General features: G+C 41.3%; 1 protein-coding gene across 7 annotated transcripts in view; it reads left to right on the top strand.

Moving 5' to 3' along the window:
• APP (amyloid beta precursor protein) overlaps positions 1-12530 on the top strand; it is a 312816-nt gene that overhangs the window by 213070 nt on the left and 87216 nt on the right. For all 7 annotated transcript variants that reach the window (XM_019960087.2, XM_070786121.1, XM_070786128.1 and 4 more), the window contains one exon: positions 1388-1546. In XM_019960087.2, the coding sequence (XP_019815646.1) occupies positions 1388-1546 (159 nt within the window). The remainder of the gene's footprint in view (positions 1-1387; positions 1547-12530) is intronic.

The following is a 12530-nucleotide window of genomic DNA, read 5'->3' on the forward strand; positions in this document are numbered from 1 at the left end:
AACCCATCTCATATCCACCATGGAGCAGCACATGCCCACAACCCGTGTTGATGGAGTGCCTGCACCTTTTCCAGCATCTGCTAAAACCTCATGTGCATGATTGCTCATTATTTCTCTCAAATTCAACTGTTGCTAATCAATATCTAGTAAATCAGTTGCTTAAACCCTGCCTAATATTTGCTCCCAAACAGCTTGTTATAATTCATTTCTGTAAAAGTCATATTATTACCTAAAGCCTAATTTTTATTAATAATATAGCTTTTAGGTTGCCATAGTCTCCTGCTACTTCTTCCCCATGGCCAATTTACATGATAAATTGAATTTTTGACAGGAACTCCTCTTAGAATTACCTTCAGTAAACCATGAGATTATCATGGTCATTTTCTTAAAGTTTTGAGTAAGAGAGGAGTTTTCTTAACAGGCATGTAATTCAGAGTTTCGAGAATACATATATTTATCCTGCATTATGGTTAGTCAAATCGATTTTTAGGAACCATATAAAATAATGAATTTACGTTGAGAAATTAGATCTGGGGATGGAAAGCAGGGAAGTGAGCAGAACCCATAAAACGTGATGAATTACTCAAAATGTTGAAATGACTGAACTCTTTGAATAGAATGAAGTATGATATCACTTTTAAAAGATTGGAACTTAGTACAGTAGCAGAATCATCTGAAGGGCTTGTTAAAACTCAGTGTTTGTGGATGCTGCTGCCATTTCGTCACTAAGTTGTGTCTGACTCTTGGGACCCCGTGGACTGTAGCCCGCCAGGCTCTTCTGTCCATGAGATAGCCCAGACAAGAATCCTGAGTGGGTTACCATTTCCTTCTCCAGGGATCTTCCCAACTCAGGGACTGAACCCACATCTCCTGCATTGGCAGGCGGATTCCTTTTACTACTGAGCCTGTTGAGTGCATAGTTGCTCAGTCGTGTCCAACTCTTTGAGGTATCAAGGGTTGTAGCCTGCCAGGCTCCTCTGTCCATGGAATTCTCCCAGCCAGAAGACTGAAGTGGGTAGCCATTCCCTTCTCCAGGCCTTCTTCCCAATCCAGGGATTGAACCCAGGTCTCCATCTTTGCAGGCAGATTCTTTACCGTCTGAACCATCAGGGAAGGTTGGTTTACCAGAAAGGATGTTAGCTTTACCAGGAGCCATCAGGGAAGCTCACCACGGAGACTATTCCTTAGCTATAACTAGATGTAACATTTGCAATGCTAATTAACTTGGTGATGTTAATTAAATAATTTAAATAAATAATTTAAAATTTAAAATAATGTTTATAAAATACTGTGTATAATTCAAGGGTAAAAAAAAAAGCCTTGAATCTGCTGCTCCATCCCATTTGTCCAGTTCCCGATTGTCACATGCCTGTGTTTGTGATGGCAGCATTTCCAGGAGAAGGTGGAGTCTCTGGAGCAGGAAGCGGCCAACGAGAGGCAGCAGCTGGTGGAGACGCACATGGCCAGGGTGGAAGCCATGCTCAACGACCGCCGCCGGCTGGCCCTGGAGAACTACATCACCGCCCTGCAGGCTGTGCCCCCTCGGGTAGGCATCCCTTCACCTCTCTGGACACAGCAGACAGTAGGCGTGGGGACATGGGGACAGAAGGCCATTAGAAAGACATCAGGAGAAATGCCAAAAGCACCCTTATTCACAGGTTCAACCTCAGCCTGTTTTATCTTGAAGGTTAAAGTGTCCCAGGGCCATCTCTGCACAATAGACACAACTTTCCACAGAGGAGTCACACGGGCTTCCCAGGGACTCACAGTGTAAGACCTGATTTGAGTTGTTCAGTTGTGTCCGATCCTTCTCGACCCTGTGGACTGTAATCTGCCAGCCTCCTCTGCCCGTGGGATTCTTCAGGCAAGAATACTAGAGTGGGTAGCCGTGGTCTCCTCCAAGAGATCTTCCCAACCCAAGGATCAAACCTGCATCGCTTACGTCTCCTGCACTGGCAGGAGGGTCCTTTACCACCTGGGAAGCCTTGGATGATGACCATTCATAGAACTGCTGAAGTCAGGGAACCACAGTAGCTGGAAGGAATTTAGATGTAACCTGGTCACGTGATGTAACTGGGATCAACAAAATCCGAGATTTGGCTAGGTCGTGAGGAGTTTTCATGGAATAAGAGGAACTCACATTTCCTGCTGGTAGCAGCAGCCATATTCTCCAGGGGTAAGAGCCTTATTTGGTCATGATGTCCACAGCGGAGGAGTTTATTTGTGTTCAGGGATAAATGCCCAGAAAGTCTTACCAAGCCATGCATGCCTAGATCTCCTCAAGGAGGCTTCAAGGAGAGCTTACATGGGATGTAAGGAACATTCTGAGCTTGAGTCTGTGTGCATTATGTCCATTTGTTCTGTCCATTACCGACTTAGGGATTTTGAAATTCCCAACTGTGATTGTGGATTGATCCCTTTCTGATGTGATGCCCTCAGGTTTTGCTCTCTGTACTTTGAGGCTCTGGGCTTTTCATTTGTTTGTTTGTTTGGCTGCACCAGGTCTTCGTTGTGGCACGAGGCATCTTGGATCTTCCTTGAGGCTTGCAAAATCTTTAGTTGCGGCATACAAACTCTTAGTGGCAGTATGTGGGATCTAGCTCCCTAACCAGGGGTCAAACCCAGCCCCCTACATTGGGAGTGTGGAGTCTTAGCCACTGCACCACCATGGAAGTCCCCAGAGGCTCTGCTTTTAGGGGCATAAATACTCAGTGTTGTTACATTCTCTCTACCACCCTCCACCACAATCATTGTGAAATGGCCTCCTTTATCCATAGTCACATTGTTTGCTCTGAAATGACTGTGTCTGATACTAAGCTACTCTAGCTTTCTTTTGATTAATGTATCATCTTGTATCATTTTTCCATCCTTGAGCCTTTGTTTAGCCTATTTGTTTATATTTGAAGGGCATTTCTTGTGGGCAGCACCTACTTGGGACTTCCCCTTTAACTAAGAAGACCATTTAAATGAAATTACTGTTATGACTATGCCTAAATCTATCATCGTGCTGTTTGGTTTTAGTCCCAAGTTGTTCCTTATTCCTTTTTCTTTTTCGGCTACCTTTTGGATTAATTTAATATATTTAATGATTCTGTGTTGTATCCTTTGGTGGCTTTTAACTTTAACTCTTTATTATTTTAGTCTTTGCTCAGGAATGTCTGAAAATATCTTTAGTTTACCTTTGTCTTAAAAGATATTTTTACTAGAATAGAATAATGGGTTGAAGTTTTTCTTCAGCTGCCTTAATGATGATGCTCCATTGTCTTCTTAGTTGCATTGTTTGCAACAAAAATACTGATATCATCTTTTCTTTACTTCTCTTTAAATAATACGTCTTTTTTTTTAATCTGGCTGCTTTTAGCATATTTTCCTTTATCACTAGCTTAGAGCAATTTGATTATGTTGTAACCTGGTATATTTCAATTTGCCTTTAATCCCATTTGGCTGTTTTTCATATCATATATTATAGTTTTCACATGTAGAATGTGAATCTGGATTTTTGTTTGTTTCATGTCTTCCATATCTTTATTTAATTTTTGAACCTTTGGAATTTTTTTATCAGTTGTCAGATATTGTGACGTTCACCTTGAGAGTGTTGGGTATTTTTGGATACCTGTAACTATTCCTAATCTTCTGTTGTCCCCTTCTTCTCCTGCTTTAAATCTTTCCCAGCATCAGGATCTTTTCAAATGAGTTGTCTTGTCGTATCAGGTGGCCAAAGTATTAGAACTTCAGCATCAGTCCTTCCAGTGAATACTCAGGGTTGATTTCCTTTAGGATTGACTGGTTTGATGAGAGATTGTTAGATAGTGTCACCAACTCAATGGACATGAGTTTGAGCAAACTCCAGGAGACAGTGCATGCTTCAGTCCATGGGACTGCAAAGAGCTGGACTCAACTTAGTGACTGAACAGCAAAAAAAAAAGACTGTTTCTGAGCTTTGTTCTAGAAGGCAGTTAAATTACTTGCAAACAGAGCGGTTATCAATGAAAGTTGAGTTTTTCCATCTGGATGATGGGAATAAGTACTATTTCTGACCCTGTGTGAACACCAGACACTTACCTCAAATCCTTTTGGATGATTTTTTTCCTGTGGCCTCAGTTTCCTTCACGTGTGTGAAACTAATACCCATCACTAGTCAGCTGCATCCTCATAGGGCATCCTCTCCAGATTCTCCCTCCAAACAACTCCTTCCTCTCCAGTATTCTGTCCTTTGATTGTCAGGCACCTCCATGTCTCCGGACTCCAAGTCCAAGTCTTCAGCTCTCTGGAATCTACTAGGCTCTAACTGGGTTCCCAAACCTGGAACCGTAGCCTAGAAACTCAAGGCAGTAAACATAGGCAATCGTAGAGCTCACAGTGTTAGTTTCTAATTTCTTGGTGGTCTCTGTCCTTCACCTGATATCTGACATCTTACAGAAATATAGTTCTAGATATTTTGTCCATTTATTGGTTGCTAGCAGGAGCAGAGTAAACATGGTTCCCTCTTCAAAATCTTGGCTGAAAGTAGAAGTCTATATCTACATTATGTAACCAAACCAAAAAGTCACCCACTTGCATTTATTCTCCTCATTTTTATTTTTCTTTCTATACTAAGATTTAGTGCAGAAAACTCAGAGGAACCATGAAAGAGCTCCTGATACTCTTCCAGATCATGAAATAGTATTGACCTTGTTCTACCAATGACATCACTGAGATTGAGTGGCTGGTCCAGGGTGACACCATTGGTAATGGACAGGGTGGATCTGTGAATCACAGTTGACCCCTGAAGTGCCTTCCTACCAGACCAGGCTTCCTCTCAGAACAATAAGCTTTTGATGAAGAATATTCACATTAGCATTTTCATTTTCTATTCAGAAAAAAAACAAAAACAAAACTATGTCCAAGCACTGCTCAGTAAAATTGTTTAGTATGTTTGGAGAATGAGTTCCTTAATTACACTCCCTTTTTTTTTTAATAGGACTTGATTTTGAGATCTGGGTCATCAACATCATTTGCCAGAGATAGGCAGGGTGGGGGGCGTTGAGAGCAGAACCTTCATAGCTGACATTTAGTGAAGGACTGCAGCTAAAGGTCCAATTTCTGAAGTAAGATCTTTCCTAAATGGTCATTGACAGAGCTGAAAATAAAATGAGGACTGAATGGAGTCTTTAACAAACACACATTTCAGATCTTTCAGTTCAGCCCCATCAGCCATCACAGGAAAGACTGTAACAAGAGGAATGTTTGCCAAAGCTGCTTGTGTTATCAAAGGGGATAAATTCAGATTGCTCATAATTAAGCTTGCCCTGAGTCTGTTGATCACATCATGTAGGGTTAGACATGTTTATTTGAAATGAAAATTGAAAATTGGATTAAGAAGAATTGTTTTACGGTCAGAAAAATCAGATTGTCATTGATTGAACCAAGTATTCACACTGAAGTCTTACCTACAAATACATAAAATTCTCCCATGTAATAAAACTGGGATTGTACAGAACAAAGATCAAGAATAGCTATTATTGTTGCTGTTCAGTTGCTGAGTCCAACTCTTTGCAATGCCATTACTGACCATTTCTGTTAAGTTATTGACATTGTCTGACTGTTTTATTTGAATTTTAACCTAAAGCTTGACACACACTTAGCTCTGCAGTTTAGAAAATGGGAGAAAATTCTAAATCCCTTCTTAGGAGGTTTATATATTACTGTTGAAAGACATAAATCAAGAGCTTGCCAATAACTGTCTGAGGAAGGTCATGTCTAGTATTGGAGTCATAAATAAAATGTTTCTGAAATCTCCCTCATATTTAATTCAGTGGCTGGAAAGTAAGAAATATTTAATAATTGTTAGTTGAATATAAGAAAATGCATTAGCCAGGTTTTTACTATAGATTCTATAGTTGATATCACCTTCTGAATAATTATCCCCTTAACCCTGACCATAAAGTGATGGTCAAATAGATGGGGAAACAGTGGAAACAGTGGCTGACTTTATTTTGGGGAGCTCTAAAATGCAGGTGGTGATTGCAGCCATGAAATTAAAACAGGCTTACTCCTTGAAAGGAAAGTTATGCCCAACCTAGACAGTATATTGAAAAGCAGAGACATTACTTTGCCAACAAAGGTCCGTCTAGTCAGGGCTATGGTTTTTCCAGTGGTCATGTATGGATGTGAGAGTTAGACTATAAAGAAAGCTGAGTGCCGAAGAATTGATGCTTTTGAACTGTGGTGTTGGAGAAGACTCGTGAGAGTCCCCTGGACTACAAGGAGATCCAACCAGTCCTTCCTAAAGGATATCAGTCCTGGGTGTTCATTGGAGGGACTAATGCTGAAGCTAAAACTCCAGTCCTTTGGCCACCTGATGTGAAGAGCTGACTCACTCACTGGAAAAGACCCTGATGCTGGGAAAGATTGAGGGCAGGAGAAGAAGGGGGCGACAGAGGATGAAATGGTTGGATGGCATCACCGACTCAATGGACAGGGGTTTGAGTAGACTCTGGCAGTTGGTGATGGACAAGGAGGCCTGGCATGCTGCAGTTCATGGGGTTGCAAAGAGTCGGACACAACTGAACAACTGAACTGAACTAAACTAACCCTGACCATACTGTACCAAATGGTCTCAGACTTTGTAAGTGGGGAGTGTGAAACAGCATGCATTGTTTATACATAGTCCCTTTGAAGCTTAAGTTTAATCCATATTTCTATTTTTTTTTAAACCCAAGCTTGAGAGTATGACGTGATGATGTATTTGTGCAACTAGAATTCCTTACTCTACCATGAATTTCATTTGTGAGTCCCAGAATCTGTGTGTTGCTTTATGTTCCAGATTTCCTTTTTTGATTAGTTACATGCCTACTGACTAATATTCAGTGCCCAACCTACAAGTGCACTTTTTGAATCAGAGGAGGCCATAGCAACACACTCCAGTATTTTTGCCTGGAGAATCCCATGGCCAGAGGAGCACCCCAGGCTACAGTCCATACATAGGGTCGAAAAGAGTCGGACACGACTGAAGTGACTTAGCATGTATATATACTTAAAATATTACAGTTGTTAAAACAGTCCATTCTTGTCCTTTCATCCTCCTCCCCCTTCCACTCCCATCCCCTGGAATATAAAAATTAGACCACAGTTGTGTCCTTTTGTATGCTCAGTCACTCAGTCGTGTCCAACTCTTTGTAACCCCATGAACTATAGCCCGCCAGGCTCCTCTGTCCATGGGATTCTCCAGGCAAGAATACTGGAGTAGTTGCCACTTCCTATTCCAGGGGATCTTCTTGACCCAGGGATGGAACCCGTGTGTCTTATATCTCCTGCATTGACAGGAAGATTCTTTACCACTAGTGCCAGCTGGGAAGCCCCACTAGGATAAACTCTTAATCTGTAGAAGGCTAGTGACTCCTCTTCTAATGACAAGCTCTTCAAAATTTTCACTTCTCTATATGTTTCCTTGGAAGAAAAAAAGAGGTATGCTTTTTTCCCCAGAAAAGTTAAATTCCTCTCCAAAGTTGCATCAGTTAAGTTCAGTCACTCAGTCATGTCCATTCTTTGCAACCACATGGACTGCCACACACCAGGCCTCCCTGTCCATCATCAACTCCCGGACCTTGCTCAAACTCATGTCCATCAAGTCACAATGCCATCCAATCGTCTCATCCTCTGTCGTCCCCTTCTCCTCCTGCCTTCCATCTTTCCCAGCATCAGGGTCTTTTCCAGTGAGTCAGCTCCTCACATCAGGTGGCCAAAGGACTGGAGTTTTAGCTTCAGCATCAGTCCTTCCAATGAATATTCAAGAATGATTTTCTAAAGAATGGATGGACTGGTTTGATCTCCTTGCAGTCCAAGGAACTCTCAAGAGTCTTCTCTAACACCACAGTTCAAAAGCATCAATTCTTTGGTGCTCAGCTTTCTTTATAGTGCAACTCTCACATCCAAACGTGACAACTGGAAAAACCATAGCTTTGACTAGACAGACCTTTGTTGGCAAAGCAATTTTGTTTCTGCTTTTTAATATGCTCTCTAGGTCCAAAGAGCAAGCATCTTAATTTCATGGTGGCAGTCACCATCTGCAGTGATTTTGGAGCCCAAGAAGATAAAATCTGTCACTGTTTCCATTGTTTCCCCATCAATTTGCCTTGAAGTGATGGGACTAGATGCCTTGATCTTCTTTTTTTGAATGTTGAAATTTAAGCCAGCTTTTTCATTCTCCTCTTTCACTTTTATGAAGAGGCTCTTTAGTTCCTCTTTGCTTTCTCTCATAAGGTCAGTGTCATCTGCGTATCTGAGGTTATTGATATTTCTCCTGGCAGTCTTGATTCCAGCTTGTGCTTCATCCAGCCCAACATTTCACATGATATATTCTGCCTTTCCTTCTCCAGGGGATCTTCCCAACCCAGATATCAAACCCAGGTCTTCCACATTGCAGGCAGATTCTTTACCAGCTGAGCCACAAGGGAAGCCCAGGAATACTGGAGTGGGTAGCCTGTCCCTTCTCTAGCGGATCTTCCCCACCCAGGAATCAAACCAATGTCTCTTGGATTGCAGGTGGATTCTTTACCAACTGAGCTATCAGGGAAGCCCCAATGTACTCTGCATATAAGTTAAATAAGCAGGGTGACAATATACAGCCTTGAATACTCCTTTCCCAATTTGGAACCAGTCCATTTTTCTATGTCCGGTTCTAACTGTTGCTTCTTGACCCGCATACAGATTTCTCAGGAGGCAGGTCAGGTGGTCTGGTATTCCCATCTCTTTAAGAATTCTTTACAGTTTGTTATGATCCACACAGTCAAAGGCTTCGGCATAGTCAATAAAGTTGCATCACACGTGGTTAACCTTCCATCACCCTTGGAGGCCTTTAAGCTACTGAACATATGTACTACTTTAAACTAAATCATCACCAAATGTAGGACTTTGGCTTCTTACTTTAACAGAGCTCAAATTTAAGCAACTCCTGGCTTCATGAACTATTGACTTATATACTGTGTGAGCCTTCCCTCCTGTAATTGGCAGGGTCTACTTCATAGATGGAGAAAAGATTATTATATTGCCTGACTGTTCAAAATCCTCTGTAATCTGAAGAGAAACTAGACTTACGTGGGATCCTGTACAGATAAACCAAAGCCTGCATGCATGCTAAGATGCTTCGGTTATGTCTGACTCCTTGCAACCCCATGGACTTTAGCTCGCCAGGGTCCTCTGTCCGTGGCATTCTCCAGGCAAGAATACTGAAGTGGAATGCCATGCCCTCCTCCAGGGAATCTTCCCAACCCAGGGATTGAAGCCACATCTCTTGCATCTCCTTCACTGGCAGGTTTTTTACCACTAGGCCACCTGGGAAGCCCAAAAGGCTGCATGGTAATTTCTGTTTAAAATAAACTTGCTGTCGTAGGCTTAGATCTGGAAAAATTTAGGAGCGCCTAATTATTGTGGACTGAAATGTGGTTTTGAAGATGAGAGACAAAAAACTGAAGCTTTCTTTGTAATTCTAAAATTTTGGGTGTCTTTACAGATAGTCAGTCTAAATCTTCTGTTAGAAAACATCCATTCATATGTATCTGTCTGTCTATCTGTATGTCTGTGTGCCAGAAGTGGTTTTTTCCCCCGTGTCTCATGAAATATCTTATCTGTACTAAATGTGAATACTAAATACTACATTGCAGCCATTTTATCCATACTAAACTTAATTTCATGCTTGTATCTGATGCTTCATACTCAGACTCTTGACATTTAATTGAGAGAAAAAAAAATTGGCAGTTTCTTTAGCACCTGTTCGCTTTCCTTCCTCATTTCTTTTCCTTTTATTTTTTTCTTTTGACTGAAGTGTAGTTGACTTACATTATATTAATTTCAGGTACAAAACATAATAATGTGTTTTTTATTCTTTATAGATCGTATATCATACAGTTATTCTAATATTACTGACTGTGTTCCACATGTTGTGCATTACATCTCTGAGACTGTTCCTTTTACAACTGCAAGTTTCTACCTAGTGATCTCCTTCACCAAGCTCACCCCTTCTGTCTCTCCTCCTGCTGGGGACCGTTCATTTTCTCTCTGTATCTGTGAGTCTGTTTCTGTTTTGCTGCATTTGCTGATTTCTTTTGTTTTGTTGGATTCCTCATATAAGTGAAAACCACAGCATTTGTCTTTGGTTTATTTCACTAAGTGTAAAATGCCCTCTCTCCCGCCCAGGCCCATCCTTGTTGTCACAAATGATAAAATTTCATTATTTTTTGTGGCTGATATTACTGTGTGTGTGTGTATACCACATGTTCTTTCTCTAGTCTCTGGCACTTAGGTTTCTTCTATATCTTGGCTATTGTACATAAGGCTTCTGCGAACAATGTAGTGCATGTATCTTTCCAAAGTAGCGTCCTCATTTCCTTTGTATAGGGCTTCCCTTGTGACTCAGTTGGTGACGAATTTGCCTGTAATGCAGGAGATGCAGATTCAGCCCCTGGGTCAGGAAGACCCCCTGGGTCAGGAAGACCCCCTGGAGGAGGGCATGGCAATCCACTTCAGTATTCTTGCCTGGAGAATTCCATGGACAGAGGAGCCTGGTGGGCTACAGTCCATGGGATCACAAAGAGCCGGACACGCCTGAGCGACTAACACTTTCACTATTATATCTTTTGTATAAATATCGAAGGGTCAATCACTGGATCATATGGTAAATCCATTTTTAATTTTTTGAGAAATCTGCACCCTGTCTTCCATAATGGCTCTACCAATTCACACTCCCAGTAACAGCATACTAGATCAGTTCAGCCAAATGTTAAATTTTGTTGAGATTCCTGAAATGTCTTCATACAATTCTTTACTGAATTCTTTGTGAGATTTACCATTAAGAAGCATGGTTTTTTCCCTACATTGAGATCTTGCTCGACGCTATTATGTAAACTTTAACATTAGGGTAATATGTGTTTGATAAGAAAGTAGCAATTATTGGAGAAAATAAAGGCCAGCAATTTTTTTTTTAAAAAGGACAGTAATTGGTTGGTGTGTCATGGCAGGCAAACTAGTGACAGCATGAGGAAGTGCCAACTAAGTCAGTCTATAATGGATAAAGTGAAAAGTCATTTGCTGAGATCTTAATACATGAAGGCATTGAGGGAAATGAGTTTGACATTCCACCTTCAAGTTTTGAGTATAATCGGAATTTTGTAAAGCTGATCAGAATGTACTTAAAAGACTGCCAGCTTGAAAATCATCTTTGGGAAATGTAACTACCCTGTACTTTATATATTCTCCATTCATTTCTTTTTAGTTGAGATTTGTAAAAATTGGTAAGCACAAGGGAACTTGTTAACTTGAGAGCGTTTAAGGACACACTTCATATCAAATGGTTGGTAGAAAGACAAATGGGAGAGTTTGCATTTATTAGACAAAGTCCTATAAACTATGCTGTGTGGTTTGCATGCTATTCTGGAAAAGCCTCTCGGTATTACCTCTTTACCTTGCTTTGAATCTTTACCAAGCTGAATAAAGAGATCTGACTAAAGACCAGTGGGAAGTGTATGATGAGAGACAATAGTGTTTTCTGTTCTTAATTGAATTTGAATTAAGTATATAGAAAGATAAGAAGTGTTTAAGCAAGGCATGAGCTTGAAAGCTGTCGTGTGCCTCTGAGTCCATGTTCATCACCCAGATTCCCTCCATGGCACAGCCCTACTTAGTCATGGCTTCTAAGTCAAAACAGCTTTTTATCCAGTGCTGTCAAACAGACAGTACTGGGATATGTCATATTTTGCTCTAGCAAAAGTTGCATGTGCTGTGCCATGCTAAGTCTCTTCAGTCGTATCCAACTCTTTGTCACCCCATGGACTGTAGCCCACCAGGCTCCTCCGTCCTTGGGCTTCTCCAGGCAAGAATACTGGAGTGGGTTACCGTGCCCTCTTCCAGAGGATCTTCCCAACCCAGGGATTACACTCATGTCTCTTATGTCTCCTACATTGGCTGGCAGGTTCTTTACCGTACCTATTTTTGTTCATTCTTAAAAACCCATTCAGTTCAGTTCAGTAGCTCAGTCGTGTCTGACTCTTTATGACCCCATGGACTGCAGCATGCCAGGCCTCCCTGTCCTTCACCAACTTGCGGAGTTTACTCAAACTCATGTCCATTGAGTCAGTGATGCCATCCAGCCATCTCATCCTCTGTTGTCCCCTTCTCCTCCCGCCTTCAGTCATTCTCAGCATCAGGGTCTTTTCAAAAGAGTCAGCTCTTCGCATCAGGTAGCCAAAGTATTGGAGTTTCAGCTTCAACATCAGTCCTTCCAATGAATATTCAGGACTGATTTCCTTTAGGATGGACTGGTTAGATCTCCTTGCAGTCCAAGGGACTCTCAAGAGTCTTCTCCAACACCACAGTTCAAAAGCATTAATTCTTTGGGCTCAGCTTTCTTTGTAGTCCAACTCTCACATCCATATATGACCACTGGAAAAAAACATAGCTGTGACTAGACGGACCTTTGTTGGCAAAGTAATGTCTCTGCTTTTTAATGTGCTGTCTAGGTTAGTCATAACTTTCCTTCCTAGGAATGTCTTTTAATT

This window comes from Bos indicus, chromosome 1 (assembly GCF_029378745.1).
Source record: "Bos indicus isolate NIAB-ARS_2022 breed Sahiwal x Tharparkar chromosome 1, NIAB-ARS_B.indTharparkar_mat_pri_1.0, whole genome shotgun sequence".
NCBI lineage: Eukaryota > Metazoa > Chordata > Mammalia > Artiodactyla > Bovidae > Bos > Bos indicus.